General features: G+C 34.9%; 1 protein-coding gene across 1 annotated transcript in view; it reads left to right on the forward strand.

Annotated features, from left to right (window-relative positions):
* Nucleotides 1-24,839, forward strand: part of SEMA3E (semaphorin 3E) — a 256,690-nt gene that overhangs the window by 132,417 nt on the left and 99,434 nt on the right. The window contains exon 2 of the mRNA XM_081288174.1: nt 10,210-10,370. Within this exon, the coding sequence (XP_081144300.1) occupies nt 10,210-10,370 (161 nt within the window). The remainder of the gene's footprint in view (nt 1-10,209; nt 10,371-24,839) is intronic.

Raw genomic sequence — 24,839 nt, forward strand, 5'->3', positions numbered from 1 at the left:
TATATTGAGCCATCCTTGCATCCCAGGGATGAATCCTACTTGATCATGGTGAACAATTTTTTTGATGTGCCTTTGTATCCGATTCGCCACAATTTTATTGAGGATTTTTGCATCTAGGTTCATTAGAGATATTGGTCTGTAGTTTTCTTTCTTTGAGGTGTCTTTGTCTGGTTTCGGAATCAGGGTGATGTTGGCCTCATAGAATGAATTTGGAAGAGCTCCCTCTTTTTCGATTTCCTGAAATAACTTGAAAAGTATTGGTATTAATTCTTCTTTAAAGGATTTGTAAAACTCCGCTGTATACCCATCCGGTCCTGGGCTTTTCTTGGTTGGAAGTCTTTTGATTGCTTCTTCTATTTCATCTATTGATATTGGTCTGTTTAAGTTGTGAGTATCCTCCTGACTCAGTCTGGGCAAATCATATGACTTAAGGAATTTATTGATGTCTTCACTATCTTCTATTTTATTGGAATATAGGTTTTCAAAATAATTTCTAATTGTCTTCTGTATTTCTGTAGCATCTGTTGTGATATTGCCTTTTTCATCCCGTATGTTAGTAATTTGAGTTCTCTCTCTTCTTCTCTTCGTTAGTATGGCTAGGGGTCTGTCGATCTTATTTATTTTTTCAAAGAACCAACTTTTTGTTTTGTTAATTTTTTCAATAGTTTCTTTTGTTTCAATTTCATTGATCTCTGCTCTGATTTTAATTAATTCTTGCCTTCTGCTACATTTGCTGTTGTTTTGCTCTTCCTTTTCTAGGGCTTTGAGATGAAGTGTGAGCGCATTTATTTGTTGGTTTTTCCTTTTTTTGAGGAATGACCTCCAGGCGATGAATTTCCCTCTTAAAAGTGCTTTCATTGTGTCCCATAGATTCCGATATATTGTGTCTGTATTTTCATTTATCTCTAAGAATTTTTTGATTTCCTCCTTTATGTCTTCTGTAACCCATTGTTCATTCAGTAATATATTGTTCATTGTCCATGTGATGTAGGATTTTTCCTTCCTTCTTTTATCATTGATTTCCAGTTTCATTCCATTATGATCTGATAAAGTGCATGGTATTATCTCTACCCCTTTATATTTACTGAGGGTTGCCCTATGGCATAATATATGATCTATTTTTGAGAAGGTTCCATGTGCTGCTGAGAAAAAAGTATATCCACTTGATGATGGTTGATATATTCTATATATGTCAGTTAAGTCTAGGTTATTGATTGTGATATTGAAGTCAATAGTTTCTTTATTCAACTTTTGTTTGGAGGATCTGTCCAATGGTGAGAGAGGTGTGTTGAAGTCACCCATGATTATTGTGTTGTGGTCTATTCGATTCTTGAACTTGAGGAGAGTTTGTTTTATGAACGTCGCAGCACCATTATTTGGTGCATAAATATTGATAATTGTTATGTCTTGTTGGTGAATGGTTCCTTTTAACAGTATATAATGTCCTTCCTTATCCCTTTTGATTAACTTAGTCTTGAGGTCGATTTTATTCGATATGAGAATGGCCACCCCTGCTTGCTTACGAGGACCATGTGCGTAGTATATTTTTTCCCAACCTTTTACCTTGAGCCTGTGTATGTCTTTTCCCATCAGATGTGTCTCCTGGAGGCAGCATATTGTTGGATTTGTTTTTTTTAATCCATGTTACCAGCCTATGTCGCTTTATTGGAGAGTTGAAGCCATTAACATTTAGAGTTATTATTGATATATGGTTTGTACTTCCTGCCATGTTTGATTATTTATCTCTTTTTTCTTTTTTCTAATTTAGTGTGTTTCTCCATGATTAGCTTTCCCCCCATCCTCTGTCTTTACCGAGGCACTTCCCGCTGATGGTTTTGGTTATTGTTTTTCATTTCTTCCTCGTGTAGAGTTCTGCTCAAGACGCTTTGCAATGCTGGTTTTCTGGCTACAAATTCTTTTAGCTTTTGTTTATCATGAAAGATTTTTATTTCGTTGTCGTATCTGAAGCTTAATTTTGCTAGATACAGAATTCTTTATTGGCATCCATTGTCTTTTAGTGTTTGAAATACGTTGTTCCAGGATCTTCTCGCTTTCAGCGTCTATGATGAAAAATCCTTTGTTAACCTTATTGGTTTACCCCTAAATGTAATCTGCCTCTTTTCTCTTGTAGCTTTTAATATTTTCTCTTTGTTCTGTATATTGGATATCTTCATAACAATGTGTCTTGGCGTTGGTCTCCTGTGATTTTATGTGCTCGGTGTCCTGTATGCATCTACAATTTGTATATCTGTTTCCTTTTTTATTTCTGGAAAATTTTCTGTAATTATTTCATTCAGCAAGTTACTCATTCCCTTGGCATGAATCTCTGTGCCTTCCTCTATTCCGATGACTCGTAAAGTTGGTTTTTTTAAGTTATCCCAAATCTCTTGGATGTTTTTCTCGTGATTTTTTACCAGCCTATCTGAGTTGGCTAGACTCTTTTCAAGATGATATATTTTGTCTTCATTATCTGACGTTCTGGCTTCTACTTGCTCCACTCCGTTAGTGATACTCTCGATTGAGTTTTTAATTTGCTTTATCGTTTCCTTCATTTCTAGAATTATTGTTTGATTTTTTTATAATCTCTATCTCCTGATAGAGATGCTTAACTTATTCTTTTATCTGTTTATGTAATTCATTTTCAATGTGATCTTTAAGGTTCCTTTCCATCTGTCTAAGGTGTTCCTTGAATTCTTTATATGGCCATTTTTCTGATGACTCCAGGTCCTCCTGAATATTTAGGCTGTCCTTCATTGTTTGTACTCCTTTTCTTCCTTGCTTTTTTATGCTCATGATACTTCTTGTTCTGTTTGACTGCTGAGTTACTGTTTACTCTTATAAATTTATTTGATGCTTGGGAGGAGAGGTATTAGAAGGGAAGGGAAGAAGTCACTAAAGAGAGTGAGTGTAGGCAGGTAGAATTCAAGAAAGGGGGAATAAGAAAATTGAAAAGAAATGAAAAGACAAAAGACTGTGCGGGTCTCCAGTCCTGAGTGCCTAGGTCCTTCTCTTGTGGTTCCTCAATCCAGGCCCTGCTCACCTGTGCCGCTTACCACAATACTGGCTACATGCCGGGTCTGCTGCTCCTGGGAGCCCTGTTTTCATGGATGCCTGGGCACACCCTTTCTGTTTGCCTCCCTCGGACCCTAAGTTTGTAGGACTTGGGGCTGAGGACCCCCAGCGAATTTGTTTGCCCTCAGGTAGCAACTCCCCTGGTAGCTGGTGCAAGGGACCTTTGTTGTCAGCACTGTTGGGAGCGATAGCCGGGGGTTCTGCGCCGCTAGTCCCACGTCACTCATTATTCCCTGGGTCTGGCTATGGTGCTCAGTTGGCTTTTACCTCTGTGAAATCAGGTGGGCCGACTAGTTATGTCACCGGGATCCTTAGTGCTGAGTCACGAGAAGCAGGCGAACCAGGGCTTGAATGCAGCAGATTCGTGCTCAGTGTGTGTTTTCTGAGGGGCCCAAAGTGTACGCCTTAGCTCCACGTCAGCTCAGCATTGCCTAGTGATCCTGAGCAAACATGCTTTAGATAATTTACAGCTCCCTATGCCCGCGCAGTTGAAGAGTTCAGAGACTTGATCTCTCCACGCCTGCCGCCATGTTAGACCTCCTCAATGATATTCATGTAACCCTTACAGTTTCCTGGCATAAGCAAGATCTTGGGATTATACAAACTGCTGCTTCTGTTTCCAGTCCAGTTTTCTAGAACTGAAACCCTGCTGCCGTGGCCTCCACCTCTGGGCCGCGCTCTTGGGCGCTGTGCTTGTCCGCGACCTTTGCAGTGCCGCCGTGGCCTCCGCTGCTCCTCGGCCCGGTGCCTAGCTCCCGGGGCCCAAGTGGATGCCGCCGCGGCTCTCCAGCCCCCTCCTCCAGAGCACGGGTCCTCTCTCAGGGGGATGCCGAACGACCCCAGAGCAGGCTCTGCCTCAATGTGCAGCAGGGAACAGGCGACCGAGGCACTTGAGGCCGTGGTCCAGCCTTCGGAGGACAGGGCTCGGCACGCAGCCCAGTTCCAGTCTCTAGATGCGGCCGCTGGACCGTGTAGACAGGGCCATCAAGACATTATGTAGAAAGCAAATGGCGGCTCCCGCGGAGTGGATTTTCGGCCCCGAAACCACAGCCCAGCCAACAATCCCAATCCACTAACTCTCCCTGTATAGACAATATTGAAAAAAAAAAAGGCGGGGTGTACTGAGCTTTCTTTGCCTCAGGTACTTACAATCCACTGCTGATTACCCATTCAGCTTCTCTGCTGGGAGCGAAGTGAAAGAGGAAGCAGATGGGCGCAAAGAGCCCGCGGCTCTGAGCAGGAAAGCGTCTGGGAGCCAAGCGTCTCTTTTTCAATCTCTTTGTTTTTTCTGCTGCTTGGCAGGGTGGTCCACTACAGATTAATGGTGAAAGGAGCTCTAACAAGCTGCGCGAAGTCTCGATTAAAGCCGCTGCTCTGAGCACCAGGCTCAGCACTTCAGCAACCCCCGTACGCAGCGGCCATCTTTCCCAAAAACCATACTTTTCTTACTTGTGTGTATGAGAACACCCACATGGTACATTGTGGAGTCTAGTTAATATGGAATAATATATAATATTTTATATATCTTTAGATTTTCCGTAATAATTTTGTTTCTGCTTTTAAAAAAATATTTGAATTGCATGATTTGCCAAACTTTACTCTTTTCATCTAATTAATTTTATGTTTGGAATCAGCTTTTTAAAAATAAAGTATATTTTAATTCCTAGACTTGCATTTGAATGAAGTAGATAAGACTGAAATTGAAAATATTCTCTTCTCTCTAATAGTGTGAGTGACTCTGACAATCTAGTTATTATTAGGGAAGATGGCTCAGATCAACTAATTAAAAAAAAAAACAGATTTTATTTGTGGCAGATACTCTCCAACGTGTAAAAAGATTGTGTTGAGAATCTGTAATCAGCAGGTCAAATTATTCAGTCTACTAGAAATACAGATTATAACAAATGTGCTACTGTAAATTTACTTATGAGTAAAGATAGATTGCATAGGTTTGCCTATGGAATTGAAACACATGCTTCATAATGACTGCTCTGGCTCCACGTAATTATAAGGACCACATTTAACTATAGATGAATAATTGATCACAAAGCAGCCAATCTAGAGGAAGCCAGAAATCTATGAATTATAGACACTGCTGAAATAATTATATGCTCTTTCCCTTAGGATTTTGAATTAAGAAATATAGGAATTATTACCATACAGTGTTGAGGTGGAAGCTGGAAGGTTGTATATAATTGGGTGCCAATAGACATATTTGGCTATGAGCAAATTAATGAAGAAGCACTTTGGAATAAGTACAGTGAACAGTGGCATCAAGACAAGCAAGAAGCAAAGATGGAGGATCTCCTCAGAGATCATTTCCTTTGGCTTCTGTTAGTTCGCTCATTACCATGGGCCTGACTTTCTATCTTTGGGTTTGAATTTTCCTAATTTGATCTCTGTTTGTTGCAGTTAATTTTCTGACTCATGTGGCCACTAATGGTCATAAAGTTACTTTTCTTAGTCTGCATTTTAATATGTGTTCAGTTGTATTATACTAAGGCTTGTAAATATGTGTAAGCAGAGGTGTGGAACATGACACATGATTTCATAGTGATATTGAGGGTCCACCATGTTATTTTTCAGTATTTCCCTTTAAACAACCTTGGGAGAGCCTTCTCTTAGTCCTTTAGACCGTGCAATCCTCCTAAACAACTTGTATTTCTGTTTTGTTGTATTATACTGACTTCTACTTTGAATTTTAGGAAGCCTGCAATCAATTTAGGGATTTATTTTAAGATACTAAAGGATGACCTAACTGTTAAAATGTATTCCAGTCTTCTCATTTCACTATTTTTCTCTTACAGTCTCCTCTAGAAATATATGTTTATTTGATTGAATATATTTATGCAAGAAATCTGAGATCCTTTGTGGGAATAAGTAAGTTAAATAATTGAATGAATACAGTAGAGCAATGAATTTGATATTGAATAAATAAAAATAAATAGCTAATAAATGCATGCATCTTTTTTAAAAAGAAACCTTCTAATATAAAATGGCTCTGTATTCATTATCCCAGATTTATGTCTACAGCACAAATGCTTACCCACAAATGAATACTTTCACCTTATCCTGACAAAGTCAATGATGATAGAGAATTATAGCCAGCTGGGAAGGAGTTTTAGGGCTTAGAAAAAAGTAAAGATCACAAACAAGAAAATATATACCATTGCATTGATATGTTTTGCTAAATGTTATGATTATGAAATAATATATCTACTATAAAGTCTGAAGTTAGGAATTCAACTGCTGACACCATTCTGTTCTGTGGTATTGGTCAGGGTGAAGAGCAACAGAAATATTCAGTGCACTTCTTTCATATTCTAAAAGTGTTTAAAGAAAACTACACCCATTCATTGAGGTTTTTTTTGACATAATATTCTTGACTTTATTTTTATTATTTTTACTTATACATATTTTTTATGTGTCTATTAGTTATTCATGACAGTAGAATGTATTTTGACATACATATATGGAGTATAACTCCTTATTCTTCTGTTTGTACATGATATAGAATTACATTGATCATGTAATCATATATGCACATAGGATAGTAATGTCTGATTCATTTTATTTTTCCTATTCTCATTCCTGCTTCCTTCCCTTCATACCCCTTTGTCTAATCCAAAGTACCTCTATTTTGCACCCCCCTGCCTTATTGTGAGTTAGCATCCACATATCAGGGAAAAGATTTGGCCTTTGGTTTTTTAAGTTTTTTTTAAAAAAGTTTGAAATTATTCTAGGAAATATCTTCATAAAGGAAATGAAATTTCTTGAATTATTGGTAAAAGCATGTGATAATATTCAGTTTTAATGTACCCTAACATATTTTGGCAGAAATTTCTTCTGAGACCATATGGATGAATCAAACTACACAATCTTCAAAATTCCATGTAACAACAAAAACAATTATCTGACTTTATAATCATTTAAATATGAAAAGTTTTGAATGAGTGTTTAATACTTCCTTTTAGGCAAGCTTATAGAAAATGTGATAGACTTGTTCATTGACCATTCCATCCCATTTTTAAGTTTCCAAAATTATAGGGTCAGCACTGTACTTAGAAGGGCTCTGTAAAACCGTATACATGTTGAGTTTGTTTATTTTTATATTGTTTTATAAACTTTATATTAAAAACACAATTCAAAGAATTAAGAATTTTAAAGGTGGAACACATATTAACACTTAAGGAATCCAATCTAAAGAGGTTAAGAGATTCTTCAAGTTTCCATAGGTAATAAGGGCCAAAGCCAGGACCAGCATTTGGCTCTCAAGATTATCAGTCTATAAGAATTTTGGTGATGATATATACATTCATTGTGCTTTCATTCTCATGTTTTTATGGGTAATTTGAAAGTTTTTTTTTTCTATTCATTATACTAGTATATTCCTGTAAGATATTCATTAAATTTCTGGGCACCTGAGTTTTTCCATCAGTGAAATAAATGACAGTGGTTATTTAAACGGTTACACTGTGGTAGCTTACTGTTTGGGAAAAAAAAATGTAAAAGTCACTAAAAGTGGATATTTACAAAATTTACATTACTCTAATGCACACTTCAGTTTTTTACATTTGCATTCTTTAGTCTTTACATTTGCATTCTTTAGTGCAGCTAAAGGAACATGTGTGCATCTTTGTAAACTCTTTGTATAGATTTGGCCATAGAGAAGCTGGACTGGTCAGAAGAGAAGTTAATACATCAGAATAAAATAAGATTGATGATTTAATAAATAATTTATATTATTACTGATGAAGAAATAAAAGCTACCACTTTTAGACTATTGCAATTATATTAAGCTTAGCAGAAACTGGCAATTCATAAAAACAAGAAGAAGTTAGTGTGTATTTTTCCACATGTAGATGGTAACAAAGGTACTAATGACCTCATCAGAAGTAGGCAAAGTCATCCCTAGATTGAATTCACTCATGGAGTAACCCCTTTGCTGATTGGTCTGCCTCCCATTCCAGTGCAAACCTTCAAAAATATATCACTCCATCCTGGTAATATTTTAGAGTAGGGCCCTCATATTTGAATTCTTTCATACTTTACTTTTATATTTCAACAAATTTAATCTCCTAAATTTTGCCCCTTTTTGTATTGGCAAGTCTGTGGTCTAGAATCCTGCTAATTGTAGTGAATATGTGACCTTTCTTTGATCAGTTGCACCCATCCAGGTAATGATTTTCATGGAGTACAAAAACTGGAAAATTTTAGTTAACTATCAGTATAACTGGGGAAACTTTTATAGGAAAGAGTTCACTTAGTGGTACTGATATGAAATCATACATGTTTATAAAGACAAAATATGGTAGCAGCTGATAGCTTTCATCTGTATGTTTGTTTTGCTATTGTATCCCAGCTGTGCATTTATGTGTAAATATCTTAATAAGGACAACAGCATGATTTTTACCTTGACAAAATTAGTAAATGGAAAAAAAAGTTGTGTTCCAGGATTCAAGATATTCTAATCTGTCAAATTCCTATTTTTTTCCTCTCCAAATAAAGTACCTACTTTCTCTTCATCCCACCCTAACAACTTGTTCTCAAATTCTTTATTTAGGTAATAAACAACTTATCTCAAATTTTACCTTTATAAAAGATACCTAAGTTGTAAACTCTAAATTTAAAGTTAATCCTACTCCAGAAAAACTTGGGCATCAGCAGAATAAAGACTTAAACAAGGAATACATTTTTAAAAGGAGGAGAAGAAAACATCTTTTTTTCAGAAACAGAAGATATAGAAGAGTGAATAAAATGCTCTCAATTTGTTGTATTTTCTTTTATCATCCATATTTTAGTGTTCTGGTCAATAATGTTCTACCTTCTCTGTCAAAGACATTTGACATTGACCTTTGGAAAAGGAAGTTACCTTCTAACTAACATTTCCAATGGGCCTCTTCAGAAACTCTTCACCATTCATGGTCTAATTTACCAACTTTAATATTGAACTGCCATATGTAATTAAATAGCTTCAACAAACAAATGTACACATAAGAGAGGCTTTCCAGATTCTTATTCCTTAAAATTAAGTATATATATCTAAAGCACATAGTTTGCAATTTCTGACATAGGCATAAATGCATGAACATTAGCAAAATCATAATTGTGGAAAACAAACCCCCACTGTTAATAACAGTGTAGCTGTAACCTTGATTAGTTTTTAGAATTGTACTATTGATTTTGACTGTGGCTTTCAATACTGATTTAAAGTAGAAACATTTTTTTCTGAGTTGGTGTTCATCTAAAATTAAATGGACACACTTTGAGAGTGTTTAATATAGATTTGGCATTTTGTTATACATAGAGAAGCTATAAAATGACTTTTCCACATAGCACTGGAGATTAAAGATTGTCAAGGATTTTTTTTTATTATTATTATTTTAAAACACTGGGGCTGGGGTTGAGGCTCAGAGGAAGAGTGCTTGCCTAGCATGCTAGATTTAATCCTCAGCACCACATAAAAAAAAATTAAGGTATTGTGTCCACCTACAATTTAAAAATAAATGTTTAAAAAACATAGAATATTTACCTTACCTATTACATTAGATTTAAATTTTTAGATTCATAAATTGGTAAAAGATTTTAATTTTCACACATTTAATTTATTGTCAGTTTGACTGTATAGTTGACCCTCTGTATCTGTGGTTTCCACACCCCACAGATTCATGGATTTAAAATATTTTTTTAAAAAAATATTCTGTCTGTGCTGAACATGCGAAGACTTTTTTTCTTGTCATTAATCCCTTAACAATAAAGCATAACAACTATTTATATAGCATTTGTATTGTATTAGGGTGCTACATGTAATCTCAAGATGATTTAAAATATAGAGAAGAATGCACAAAGGTTATATGCAGAAACTATGCCATTTTATATAAGCAAACTAATCATCCTTAGGTTTTAGTGTCAGAGCAGAGTGGGGCTGAAACTAATCCTACATTGCTACTGAAGGTTGAGTATATATTTCTAAACTTTTTTGAATACTGAAGTTCAAAGTTGTCTATAGCTATGAGAACATGATTGTTAACTAGTTAGTTCCAACAGGGTTGTAAATACAGTCAGGAGAAAAATGTTTATTAAAGAGGTATTTGCATTTTCTCATGTGTTTAGTATATGTATCTCTTTGCATTTCAGAGCTCTTGGATCTGAACAGAACATCAATATTTCATAGCCCTTTTGGATTTCTTGATCTCCATACAATGCTGCTGGATGAATATCAAGAACGACTCTTTGTGGGAGGCAGGGACCTTGTGTATTCCCTCAGCTTGGAACGAATCAGTGATGGCTATAGAGAGGTATTGAAACATCAAACTATTTTAGAAGGAAAATAAAAGGGGGAATTGCAAGGATATTACTTGACTTGTTTTTTTCCATCATTTTGATCACTTTAAATTTTTGAATGATTACTTTATTGAAATAAAATTCAGAAGAAATGAAAGCATTTTTTGAAACGTTTATAAATCATGTCTGAGTTCAGCACGCCACTGATAATGCAGATTTAGAGACTTTTGCTTGGTGATGTGACATTCCTCATGCATGATGGCTCTTGTCACCACACCCACTGTCCTGAGAACTGAGTCGGAACATGCTGAATTACTAGCAGTTCCTCTGGCCTTTATTGCTCTAATATTTAAGCTTGAATAAATATGGATATATGACATCAGTATATGATGTTATATTGATGCTGTCCATTGGTAACACCATTAATTCAGATGGTTGCTCCTTAAACCTGGTGGAATAAGGTATAACACTAAAATAAGTAAGAGCCCAACATTTTGCACAAGGTTAACTGTAAAAAGAAGAAAAACTGTTAACTAAACTGTACACTTAATTACACAGGGTTGAATTGTGTTAACTTTTTTGGCCTCATATCAATTTTACATGAAACACAAAGAAATATATTTTTTGGCATAAATGTATATATGATATAATCTACTTTCTTTATAATTTATTTTTATATTCATGGAAATGGGCCATGTTCATGTTTTCTAAAGTCTTCTAAGAAAATATGACAAAAAGCATCATCCCTTAATCCTTGCCAGTTTTTAATCCATTTTTTTCTGGTTGTTACATCTATATTTCTATATACCATTCATGCATTAGGAGTTGGGACATAACTTGGTCATGGAGAGTGTGCTTAGCATGTTGAGGCCCAGGGTTCAATCCCAGTACCACCCCACCACCTTAGAAGCCAACATCTGTATACTCTTCCTGATTTACATTGTTGGTTTTAGACAATATATGTTAACCTTAGGGAGAATGAGGAGTTTAGTTTTCTGTTGCAGTAGCACAGTTCAAATATCGGTACCATATTTCACCAGCAATCCTCCAGTTACCTGCCCTCCATCTTCCCAATATACTATAATTCAAGTTTTGGTTAAATCTTATCTTTACACTACTATAAAATAGGGAAATAAAATTCACATCTTTCCTTTCTTAGCCTCCAGTCCTTTCTTCTTTCTGCAGTCTGTTTCTCCTAAAATTAAACATTATTACTTTTTAAAATCAGCTTAAATATTTATGAGTTTTACTATTTTTTCAACAGCTTCTCTACTGAAATGTTTACACTTTATTAAAAAATGAGTCTTACCCTGTTATTTTACTAGAGTTTGTCCTACAGAATTTTGAGAATTATTGCTCCATTCTTTTCAAGCTTAAAAATAACTGCTGATAATTATGATGCAATTCTGATTTCAAAGTTTTGTAGATAAGCTGTTTCCTGAGCCCAGGCATTTAGAATCCCCCTTTTAATATCTATTTTAAAGCTCTCCCATATTTTTTCTACCATCGGTCTTTTAAGCTGTCCCATATTTCTTCTACCAGTAGTCTTTTCTCATCCATTGTGCTGGAACCCAATGAACCTATCTAGGAGAGACCCCATGACCTCAGTTCTGGAAAATGCCCATTATTTCTCTCACATTTTTTTTTTCTCCCACTCTGCTCTGGACTCTTTCTGCTGCTCCGTGAAGTTAGAATCCCCCCATGGTTTGGGCTTACTGCTCAGTATTCATACTTTGAAGTGTTTTCACTGATATCAATACCAATCCCCTTTTCACTCTGTAGACCTCTGATTTCTGAAAAGTTCTTTTTCAGGAATCAGCATGCTTATTGGCATCCCTCACCTTGCAGGCATTTAGATTTCTGTTTTTGCTAGTGTGTGAAGCCAGTCAGCACTTGTCCATATGTTTTAGCATTTCTAAAATGTTGCTGATATTTCTTTGGCGTGTGTACTGCAGTCTTATTTGTCCTTTTGGATTATGCCATTTTAATTCTTTTACTGTCATTTTAGTAGTTGCAGAATAGAGTAGAAACAATTATTGTATTTTACCCTAAGTCCTTCTTTCAAACACTTTAATTTTATTTCTTCTATGGTTCTCTTTTGATTTCAAACATGTGTATATTGCTTTTTCTCTTGCTCTCTGCACATTCATGTGCGTGCACATGCGTGAGCATGTGCACACATGATCTCCTTCTAATTTCAATAGGATATTCTCTCACTCCTTGGATGGTCTTTTTCCCACTTCAATCTTTACTATTTTTTTTTCCGCTCTCAGTGATATCATCTACATATGCTGATTTTATGCAAAGGAATCTCTGAACTGGGAATCATAAGTAAGTCAGCCATAGATTGATCCCTTTATTAAAATTGTTAAAATATAACTATTAAAAGATCTCCCAAAGGATATGGCATCCTAGAACATTAAGAATACTTGTGTCGAGCAAATGGCTCTTTACCATATTTGGACCAGAATCATGGGATACTTAGGAAGAGAATCATTAGAATCCACATTTATAATGAGTATCTTAGGTGACTTCATGTACACAAAACTCATAACAATTTTTCTGGGCTATTGTTTCCTATGTGCACCTTGAGACCAAAAGATAGCAGCTTTCCACTCTAAAGTTATTCCCCTTCAGAGTAGGGGGAATTGAATCACCTACTTATTCTCATTTATTGTCTTGGCCTAATTGTGCCCTCAGGCCTTTAATGCCAGAAGATAGGTTGTTATGGAGGAAATGACCTGTAAAAACTATGTAAGAGGGGGAGACCGGGAGAGTGATGTGGTTTTATGAACTGCCTCTTAGGGAACTAAATAGAGTAATATGTGACCATTCAGCTTCAGGGTGCATCTAGCAAGGATGTTATGGAGAGTAGGTATAAAAACTATTAAATTGAATAACTTTCTTGCATTTGGGGTAGATCCTTGTTCCATGGGGCCCAAAATTCATACATTTTGATGAGGGGCTTTTCAAGTAATACAGTTAATTCAAAGTTATAAAATCATCATTACTAAGGCCTCTCTCAGGTCCACAGTAAGGGCAAGTCCCTAGGAGGGGCCCTGTGGCTTATAATTTGTTAACATAGATGTAGCTTTACCTCACCTATATTTCTTATTGTGCACTTTTTTCTTATTGTGCCTGTTTATCCAGAATGATTAACAATAAACTGAATAGACCTTTTGTATTTCTTTTCACTTACACCAAAGTCGAAATGAGGTCTACTCCATGACTCTGTTTAAAGGAGTGGGCTTAAGATAGGGTTGGTCCCTAGGAGGTCTACAGGCTCTGGAGATGTTATGTGTTTCTTTTGGGCAAAGCTCTCCTGTCTTGTCTGGACTTGACTCTCATTCTATTGTCTATTATACTTTTAATCCATCCTGCTTTGCTTTTTCTATCACTGGTTTCTTAATCCCTGTGCCTCTGTTTCTGCCTTGGGATAATATATATTGACACTTTGAATAATTCCTAGTTGGAGAGGGTAGAGTCCTATGCACTTTGGGACCTTTAGCTGTATCCTTGATCTTTACTCAATGGTTGTCAGTTGTGCCAGTTGTGTGACAGTCCTCCCCATAGCCCCCCACCCCCACACACACACACAAAGTGTCTTCAGACATTGCCAGATATCCCCTGGGAGGCAATATCATCATGACTCAAACTACTACATCTAGTCCACTTTCCCATAATCTGGATGCAGACCATAAAGACCATAAAGACAGACACACGCACACAGAACCTTAACCATGGATCTACCTAGTGATACAAATCCTTCCTCTTTAAATCAGTCTTCTTGAAAATATGACCAAAGCCCATTTTCATCACTATGTGACTTTCTATTTATTTATTAGTTTTTGTATCTTTTTAAATGTATTTAAATTTTATCCATAAAAGATATAAATAGCATAAATACATTAGAATGTATAATAATAAAACAAACATCTACAAAACCACTAGTCAACTCAGAAATGATAATATCATCAATCCTACTACAGAGATGGCTACCTTTGTCTTCTGCATATTTCTTCCTACATCCCTTTGATGCATGGAAGTAGTTGTTACCTTGGGGTTTATGTTCATCTTTTCCTTGAATGTTATTTAGCTTTTCATGCTGTGACCAAAATATCTGGCAATAACGACTTAGAGGAGATAAAGTTTATTTGGGGCTCATGGCTTCAGAGGTTAAGCCCATGGTGGGCTACACATCTCTGCATCCTAGGTGAGGCAGAACACCATGGTGGAAGGGTGGAGACAGAAGAAAGCTCCTTAGCTCGTAGTGGCTGGGAAGCAGAGAGAGAAGGTTGGAGCCAGGAGGACAGGATACAATCTCCAAAGGCACATACATCCCCAGCATCCCACTTTCCCCAGCCATATGAAACTGATATCCAATAGTATGTTGCAGTCTCCTGGGGTTACTTCTGATTTTTCTGTTCTTTCATTTAGTGTCATTTTTTTTCAGTTCCATCATGCTACTTCTGCTTCTAGCTTATTTACTGATAGAGGGAGAATAGTAAATTAGGAGCATAACTCCAATCCTGGCTTTGCATATATAATACATGGAAAAATCCTTAATCTCTATACCCCTGTTTCTGAATTTTGTAAGAGGGAAAATATTAGTCTTCTCTAAGGATTAAAAAACAAGTTAATTTTTGACAAGGACCAAGTACAGTGTTTGGCACCCAGTGAGCACCATGTACTGTGTAACATTTTCCTTCATATGAACATATCACAATTTATCTATCCATTCAGTATCTGAGGACAGTTGATTGACTTATAGTATTTGGCTTTGTCAGTGTTACGATGATTATTCTGGTAAACATCTCTAGAGGCACAGATACATGAAAGCTCTCAGGGTATGTATGCAGTAGAATTGCTAGTGATAGTACATGTGAATGTCACTTGTGCAAAATGATGCCAAATAGCTTTCCATTGTGTTTACATGAAGTGTGACTCCCTCCAGCAATGTGTAAATTGTCAGTGATCCACATACACCCACGTTTCACCCAGTGATCTCCGCAATCTACATATTTCTCAATACCCTTCCCTTGATTTTCTTGTCTGTGCACCAATAATTTATTATTTTAACAAGTTGTAATTTCATTTTTAGTTATTTTTATTTTATTATAAGTTTAATAATTATGGGGCTGGGGATGTGGCTCAAGCGGTAGCGCGCTCGCCTGGCATGCGTGCGGCCCGGGTTCGATCCTCAGCGCCACATACCAACAAAGATGTTGTGTCCGCTGAGAACTAAAAAATAAATGTTAAAGATATTCTCTCTCTCTCTCTCTCTCTCTCTCTCTCTCTCTCTCTCTCTCTTTAAAAAAAAAGTTTAATAATTATTATTATTACAGAACACAGAGTATGAAAATTAGAAAATACAGTGGAAAAAATAATCATATTCTATAATACCAAATGTGATAAGTGTTATAAACAGAAATAAAGCAGCTTAGATAGATAAACGAGGAAAGAGGTTGATAGGGAGAGCAGGGTGGTGAGAAAAAGATATTTTAAGGAAGTGATGCTCAAATAAAATGCCCACTAACCATATTTCAAGACTCAGTAACTAGTTGTGGCTCATGTTACCACATTGGGCTGCAGAGGTAGAGAATTTACATCATAGTATCAAAGTAAAAGTTAATGTAAGAACCAGATCATTGAAGTAGCAAAGGGTAAGACTGATTGCCCAAGTGATGGTTGATGAATAATTGTTGTGAAGAGGATCTAAGTTGTTTTTTTAAATCATCAATTAAATAATAGAGAGAGAAAGATTAAGTATGATGGTAGATGACTATAGAAAGTGACAGATGGTGTGGCTGTGATGACATGCACTTCAAGTAGCTGAGTTTTCATTTTTGTTATTATATTTTAAATGATGAGTTTGAAGAGAAGGAAAATTAGTTTGGAAGAGGCAAGAAGAATCGGTTAAAATATCTTTCTCACTGTGCATTCTGAATAAAAAAAGCCACCACCTTTGGAGATGCCTGATGGAGATACAGTTGTCTCAGTGGACAATCTGGTATTAATTACACGAAGAAGGTAAAGGAACACAGGGGAAAAACTTGACGTTACAAGGGATTTTGCTAATGATGTTCTAGGGGCTGTAACAAAAGTTTTGAACCATTCAAAAGTATAGGGTCAGATTGGGGGCTGACTAGAGCCATATGAGTTGGGAGTCCAAGTTTTGATTGTTGGCCTGGGGTTAGGGTCAGTGATTCCTAGGGTGCTGTAGTCAACAGGGATATGTCATGATGGATTAGCCCTGTTGATCTCTTCAGGGAAGATGAATAACCTTAAATTTTAACTTCGTTTATAAAATGAATGCATCAGGCACATAGGTTCTCACTTTTTCATCAAGGATCTACTGTTTCTGTGAGTCTTTATTTCTCCTCTTTTGCTACATTGGAGATACTCTGTCTCCTTTTATGAAAGGCAGTCATTCTGCACATGCTCTGAATCTGTTGACCTTTTTAAAGAATTGTTTGTTTTCTATCTTTTTAAATTATCATTCCTCTCTTTCTATAAACTCAACGAAAATGTGATTTTGCATAGGAGTTCATAACTTTTCTGTGTGTCAAATATCCGTTTGGCAGTCATGACAAAGCCTATGGACCCTTAAATGTATAAACATAGAGGTTGAAATGCAAATACCAAGATATTACTATGTAACAACAAATCCCACTATTATATATTATTGTAATGTATCAATTAAAAATTGCATTGTTAAAAATAAAAACATTAAAAATCACCACTTTAAAGTTTGCTAAAAATGAATATATTGAAATATAGCTGTCATAATATGAGAAATAACTTGTGATATAACTTGTGGCTTCTTTATTGATCTATTAAATAATAAGATCTTGCAATATATCTCATAAGTTTCATAATTTCAAATTAATGATGATTACTAATAATTTTTTGATATAACTGCAACAACTTTAAAGTCACATCAAAATATCTTTTATTTCTCTTGATAATGAAACTGCAGATACCACTAATTCTACTGTAGTTTGCTTTCAACATTTATATGGTAGAAATTCTAAATTTTAGTAGAAGCCAGTGTAAATAATGCTGTAGTTTTCCTGTGATAGTACATTCTTGAGTTCCTTTTTTAGCCCCCAGTTAATAACTTCTTCTTGATAATTTCCATTTTATAAAGCATTCTAAAATCTTTGAGTAAAATCTCTGAGTAGAAGTAATATATGTTTCTCACTTTAGGAAAGATAGGTCTTCATGATATATTCCTTTTTAGTCTGTTTCCCATTTGTTCACACTAACACATTGCCAATAAGACCACTTTCATTTGCTGTCTAATGCAAAACTCATTCTTACATACCCTCTTCCCTAGAATACCTGAAATAAAATCCAAACATTTGTTTTTTTGTTTTTTGGAGTTTTTTTTTTTTAGGTTTTTTTTTCCTCCTAGCTGTTTCTTTCCTCTTCTAACAAGATTTTCAGATTCTCATGGCCCTTTCTTATCCTTCAGTTTAATTTCTAGTCTCATATTTGTATTAAAATTGGCTATTTGTGGGTTTGGGGTGTAGCTCAGTAGTAGAGTGCTTGCCTAGCACATGTGAGGCACTGAGTTTGATCCTCAGCACCACATAAAAATATATAAACAAAATAAAGATATTGTGTCCATTTACAACTAAAAAAAAAAGTTAAAATAATTGACTATTTACCTCTCTGGGTACTTTGTAAGATGGCCCCTTTTGAGTAGGTAATGTGTTCATCTTTGAAGATGCAGGCATGAAAAGAATGTAGGCATTGAAATAATGTAAGTGTGTCGCTAATTTCAACCTTGACTGCACATTTGTAGACACCTAAGGATCTTGTAAATCATATTGGTGCCTTAGCTCCTCCCCTAGAATGCAGTGAGAAATACATAGTGATACTTTCTAAATCCCACCCAGGTGTGTGTAATATGCATCCAAGATTGTGAAATGCTGGAGTATTATGTATCCCTATATACCCTGGAAAATTCTGATCCTATTATATGGTACAAAATGAATAGTTGTCATATATGTATATGAAATAGAACTTACAGATATGCAAATAGATAAGACTGAATTTTCCCATGCAATTTTAAAATAAGTGAGAACATATCATTTAATGGACATACTATATTATATTTTTAGGAAATGGCTGTTTTATAAATTATTTAATTTAGTGTGTTTCCCAGACCACAGAATGCTACTCTTTCACAATGAAATTCTGCACTGTTGTATCCATGCCACATTCATAAAGACCCTTAACCTTCACTAACAAATAGAAGAGCCAATCCTGGTGTTAAATCATACCCTCACTCTAAAACTTTTAACTTTATAATTCTATTTGGTTTTTCTATTGTGAGAACCCCCCAAATTCCAAAATAGGGTAGTTTTGTATATCATTCTCTAAAAGTCTTTCAAATTCTCAAATAGTGTCAGACTTAATAGTTTAGAACTCTGGTCTCATCAGTAGCATTCTAAAAACTTTTTAAAAGGGATTTTTTTCTTGCCTTTGCTTAAAGTGGAAAGGGAGCTTTGGCTTTTAACTAGAGGAGAGGCTTAACTGGGTAAAAACATTAAAGCATCTCAAGACATTCTTATCATAATGTGCAACATTAGGACATTAATAAGGGCAGAGGATTGGAAAGGAAAAGACAAAACATCCTTTTTGCTTTTTTTTTTTTTTTTGCTTTTTTTTTTTTTTTTGCTTTTTTTTTTTTTTTTTGCTTTTTGCTTTTGCTTGATTGCTTGTTGGTCATCCTGCTTCTGATCTAGCTCTATAAGATAACTGTGATGAAGCCTAAAGTCTCTAAATTGGAATGGGGATCTAGCCACAAGAATTCAGGTTTGTTCATGCTTGACTTGCCTTTTCCTTTCTTTTGTTAAAAGAGTTCTCATTAAATTTCCTTTCACTTACTGAACAATTTTTAGATTACAGTTCTGTATTGAGAGAGAACTTCCAGTCTCATAATTAGAAAAGAAATGTATATATTTCTTCTCATACCATCCACCCCCAATTTATTTAGCTTTCTTATAATGTCAAGATTTAACCAAAAGAGACAGTGACAGCTTATTAAATCATTACTGATTTCCTGATTAGCAGATTTACATAGTAGAATTAAATTCTCTTTTTACATTGAGATATAGTTCAAAATTAGTTGTCAAGTTTTTTGAGAGTTAATAAATAATTCATTAAAAACTCATACTATGTTAAATACATTAGCATTATGCTTGAGGAAAGCCAAATAAAGAGAAATAACTGCAAAGTATTGGCAACAACCCAATATTTTTACAATTTTTAGTAATTCAAATAGTTCAATTTGGTAATTCAAACAGAGAAGATATCAAAATCATTTCCTTGTGGTTTTATAAGAGCTAATAATATAAAATAATATTTTAAAATAGTGAAATTCCATTAACAAGTTAAAACTAGGATTATTATTATTAAGAACAGACTCCTTGCAGTAGTGCACTCTTGTAAATCCCAGCATTTTAGGAGGCTGAGACAGGAGGATTGTGAGTTCAAAACCAGCCTCAGCAAAAGTAAGGCACTAAGCCACTCAGTGAGACTCTATGTCTAAATAAAATACAAAATAGCTCTGGGAATGTGATGTGGCTCAGTGGTCAAGACCCCCTGAGTTCAATCCCTAGTACCCCACCCCCAGCAAAAAAAAAAAAAAGACTCCTTGGATATTAGACATGGTAAAGGCTTCCCACATAACAACTAAGAATATTGGAAAAATTTCATATTATTTCCTACAATCCATGAGAAAAATCTTATTTCTTTATTTATACTTGTCAGATTTGCATTTACCACACAGAAGTATAGATTGGTACATTTGTTTCTTTACTCTCTGAAGGTTTAACGTCCTCTTTCTGATCAAAATTTTATTTCTAGACTAAGGTACAAGTGAACAACAGTCAATATTTTTTTTTCAAAACTTGTCATAAAAAGTCAACATGTTAATTTAATTTTAAAATTTCAATGTATTTTAGTTCATATATATTATTAAGACCTTTTGAAAAGTAGCCAATTATAACATAACAAAGAACACAGATTATATAGGTAGATTGCTTCCACTCCCAACTTCAGTCTACCACTTAGAAGATGAGGCCATAAGACAAGTTATCCCACATTTCTATTTCTCAGCCATGAATAGTGATAAAGAAAGTAGCTTTTTCTTATTTTTTGAGAGGTTTAAATGAATTATTTAGTGCCTAGTGTATCCTAAGCATTGTCTAAATACTTAAAATGATTATTATTTAAACTAGATGAATCTAATATACTGTTATTCCCACAAAAGGTATAGAAGTATTATAAACTTTTAGGGAATATTTAATTAAATTTAAGAAACATATGGAGAAATAAATATTTAAAGACTAAATCAGTCTTTATTCTAAAATATTTATGAGAGAGAAGATCCATAGATACACATGTGATATAACATAATTTGAATGGATTATAATGTGTTCAAATAAAATACTAGGAAACTGTTAATATGCTCGGGATGGAGAGTATTTACTGGAGGTGATATATCTTAAAATTGAACTTTGAAGATAAAATTTAAATTGGCAAAAATTGGAATTAAGAATAGAGTAGAAAGAGAAAGGACAGATGTTTTAGAGCAGTGTGAAACTATGGCTAATGTCCTTGGCTGAAGTAGACAGGTGGGTGGCTACATGAGAATGGGAACAGGATCCACAATGAGAGGTAAGGGTGAAAGTATGAGACTAGCTCCTGATGAAAATTGAATGCTATGCTGTTGAAACTTAATCTTTTAGGCAATGTAGGAGTCACGGAAGGATTCTGAATGTGAGCATGATATAATTAGAATTGTAGTCTAGTGTGATTACTTTAGCAGCAGCACGTTGGATATATGCAGTGAAGAGACTAGAGCCATGAAACCCTAAAGCAGTAGTTAGAATTAAAACCAGATTCTTAGAAGCCTGTGCTCTTTCCACTGTGTCACAGCATTGAGGACCTGGTTACTGCTTTGGGGTGAAATTTATGACTCCCAATTGGTCTTAGTGTGCCATTAGTTTTGCTTTCCAAACCTTCTGTAATCAGGGTTTCTTTCCCTGTGTTTCTATTCCCTTTGTATAATTGCACTAGACTCCACCAATGCTTAAGAACTAGCAGAACAGTTAGTTGCTGGCGAAAGTAGTGGAGAACCACTAACCATTCCTACAAGAAATCATATGCCTTTGGTTACTTATGGCAAGGGTTATAACCCCAGGAGGCTCCAATATTCCATCCCAACTAATAGGTTAACTTGTCTAGTTTTGTCTTCACCTCTTGCAATCTGTACACATATGAGAATTAATATGACTTGCTGACAAACAAAATTATTCTCTGGAAGATACAATATTATTTCAAAGTTAAAAAATCTTATTTGCTTTTTTCCATTCCATGAGGCTATAAAAATGGATATGTTTATTTATTTAAGATACATTTTATGAAAACTCAGAATTTTCTATATTTAGTACTAAACTTTCAATTTAAGAAATTTGATCACCAATTTTTCTCTGTTTCTAAATTTTGACTTGTTTTTCTGAAACTATTTACACTACTAATTTGCATATTTGTAGATATAGTAGTGTTCATTGTTAGATGATTCCATTTATAAAAATATGTGTACATTTCCCATTCTCTGAAATTTATTGAATCAAAGTTGAAAAAGTTTGGACTCTAGAGTTAAATGTTGTTGAGTGGTAGATAAGCATTAATATAATTTACATGAATGTCAAATGACCTTCACATTGGTGACAGCAATTGAGAAAATTTCAGCCATAAAAAGGGGCTTGCATCAGGTCACTAATGTTTGTATAGTTACAATGTTATACTAGCTCAGATGCTTTAGAGAATAGGCTTTTCATGTAACAAATTTAGTTTGTAGTCCAAAAGATTATAATTCTGACATATAAACTACTTGAATAATGACAATAATTATAATTAAGTGTAAAAGCATAAACTAATACTGATAATGTATGTGAGGTTAAAGACTACCATTTATGAGCCATTAGGATTACTTTAATGTGCCATATTCAATTTTTTTTGCTTTTAATGATATTTATAGGATGTATAATTACAATATACATTGATGAATGCTGGTATTATACATAGATGTAAAAAGTAGAAAGAATGTCAAAATATAAATAAGAATTTTTCATTAAAATAATGGAAGTAGGAAGACAACATTAGATGAAATTATAATGGGGTTTTAGTCACTTAAATATATTCTATGAAGATAGATTACATTAACTGGATTGCTTTATTTAATTTTCTTAAAATAGAAGGGAATATTTTTGACATTTAAATTATTCCTTTTTTGTTAATTTGTTTTTGTTACCCTAATCTCTGTTATAATATCCTGTAACAATAAGCTGTTAAATCCGTAATCCTTATATAATTATTAAACTCAACAGGGAGTCAGAAAAATTACTTTGTAATTTAATTTATATTTTATCTTATTTTTCTCCTTTGAATGCAAGAATAGTAAATGGCCTGTTAATGTGCAGTGGAATGACTAAATTGTAGGGCATTGTGATGAAATGGTGTGTACTTAACCTTTTGCTTTTTGTACTTTTTTTGGTACAGATAATTTGGAAATAACATTACACCCTGTTGTTTAACTGCCTTTAAAAATGTTTTGTGCAGAACAAATAGCTTAATTTTATGGGTTTTTGTAGATGCTAAACTCTGGAGCAGAACCAAAAGACATTCTGACTGCCAAAACAAATGAAGAAAATAATTTTCCTTACTAGCTTGGAAGAACATGTATACACCATGGCTTTAAAAAGATAACTCTCCATTTCCCCTGAAGTCTTTCTTTGTCATATTTTGTCACTCGAGTTAACATTTGGCTGTAGTCCTAATTGTTGAAAGTCTGGTAAAAAACAAGAACAAAAAACCCCCAACCAAACAACAATAAAATTTTAGTAAAAGTTTACCATGTATTGGATTTTGCTTTGGCGAGTGTTCATCATGTACTCATTTCCCTCTCTCCCTTCCAATTACCCATAATGATCAGGTCAGTATCCTTTTATCTACCTCCAGTGATCCTACCAATCTTTGAAAGCTTAGATTATTTCCAACATCCTATAGTATTTCCTTTCCACTTGGTAACAACATTTTCATGTCAATGAATCTTCTCTCTCAAAGTTTATTGTGATACAAGTGTGTCGATTGATACATTTCAATTAACAGACACTAAGCAGAGACTATGTTTAAAGCATTGTTCAGATAGGCCTTGGTAGGCATATGGAAATAAGTAACTGCCTTGCTGTCTGTAATTTATAGTGTAATGAGAGAGCTAAAATTAATGCACAAACATTCTAGTCTTAGAGAAAATAAGAACACTATGGGGGAACAAAGGAGGGAGAAATAACTGTTGAAAAGATATCAGGAAAGGTTTTTGCTGTGAAACACTCGGTAAATGTGCCTGAAAGAATAATTTTGTCATTCTTAGAGCAATTGCCATTATCAGGTTTGCTGTTAGGAACAATGCGTATTCTGACAATTTTAGAAAAGCCATTTATTTTCTTCATCATCACATAGTATATTATCTTTTGTTTGTGTCAAAACTGTGAAGGGTCTGAAATTTTACCTCATATTCAAGACAAGTTAGCCTGTCACAGTTTCCTAGATTCTGTCAGAAAACATTAGACTCCTGGGTCAGAGACAAAGGACTCTATTACCCAGGCACAGCAGGCTGCAAGAGCTTCATGTTTCCATCAGTTTCCTTGCCCCTAAGTCCCACAGGGGGTGATGCATAGCAGCCTCAGAAGACTGCACACACGGTGGATAAGTGTTATATTTGAGGAACCTAAAGCTTAGAAAAACCTGAGTCTTACAAGGGAGCTATTAGCAAATGTGTCCATCCTATGACACCAGAGAGAGACATTATCTATTATCTTGGTCAAGAAATAAATCTTCCATTTTCCCTGAAAAGAGAGTCTCATTTCCATTTTGTTTGATTATTAATTTATTTACTCATTCATTCATTTGTTCTTTCATTTTGTGGTCCTGGGGATAGAACCCAGGGCCTTTCACATGTCAGAAAAATTCACTGAGCTACTTTTCAAATAGTCTGGACTAAAAGCTGTCAAAAGATGTATAGAAATGCTGTAGTTTACCTGGCAATAATCTTTATGAAACTGTGATTTAAGAATGTATAGGATGGGGATGGGGCTGGGACTCAGTGGTAGAGCGCTTGCCTAGCATGTGTGAGGCACTGGGTTTAATTCTCAGTACCACATATAAATAAATGAATAAAATAAAGGTCCATCCACATCTAAAACAAACAAAAAAAAAGACTATATAGGATATTGGGCTGGGGTTTTGACTCAGCAGTTGAGCGCTCTCCTAGCATGTAAGTGGCCCTGGGCTTCATCCTCAGGACCATATAACAATAAATAAAATAAAGGTATTGTGTCCAACTACAACTCAACATAAATATTTTTTTTAAAAAAAGTATATAGGATATCATGGCCTAGAAATAG

The sequence above is a fragment of the Spermophilus citellus genome (genome assembly GCF_964194105.1).
Source record: "Spermophilus citellus genome assembly, chromosome: 3".
NCBI classification, from domain to species: domain Eukaryota; kingdom Metazoa; phylum Chordata; class Mammalia; order Rodentia; family Sciuridae; genus Spermophilus; species Spermophilus citellus.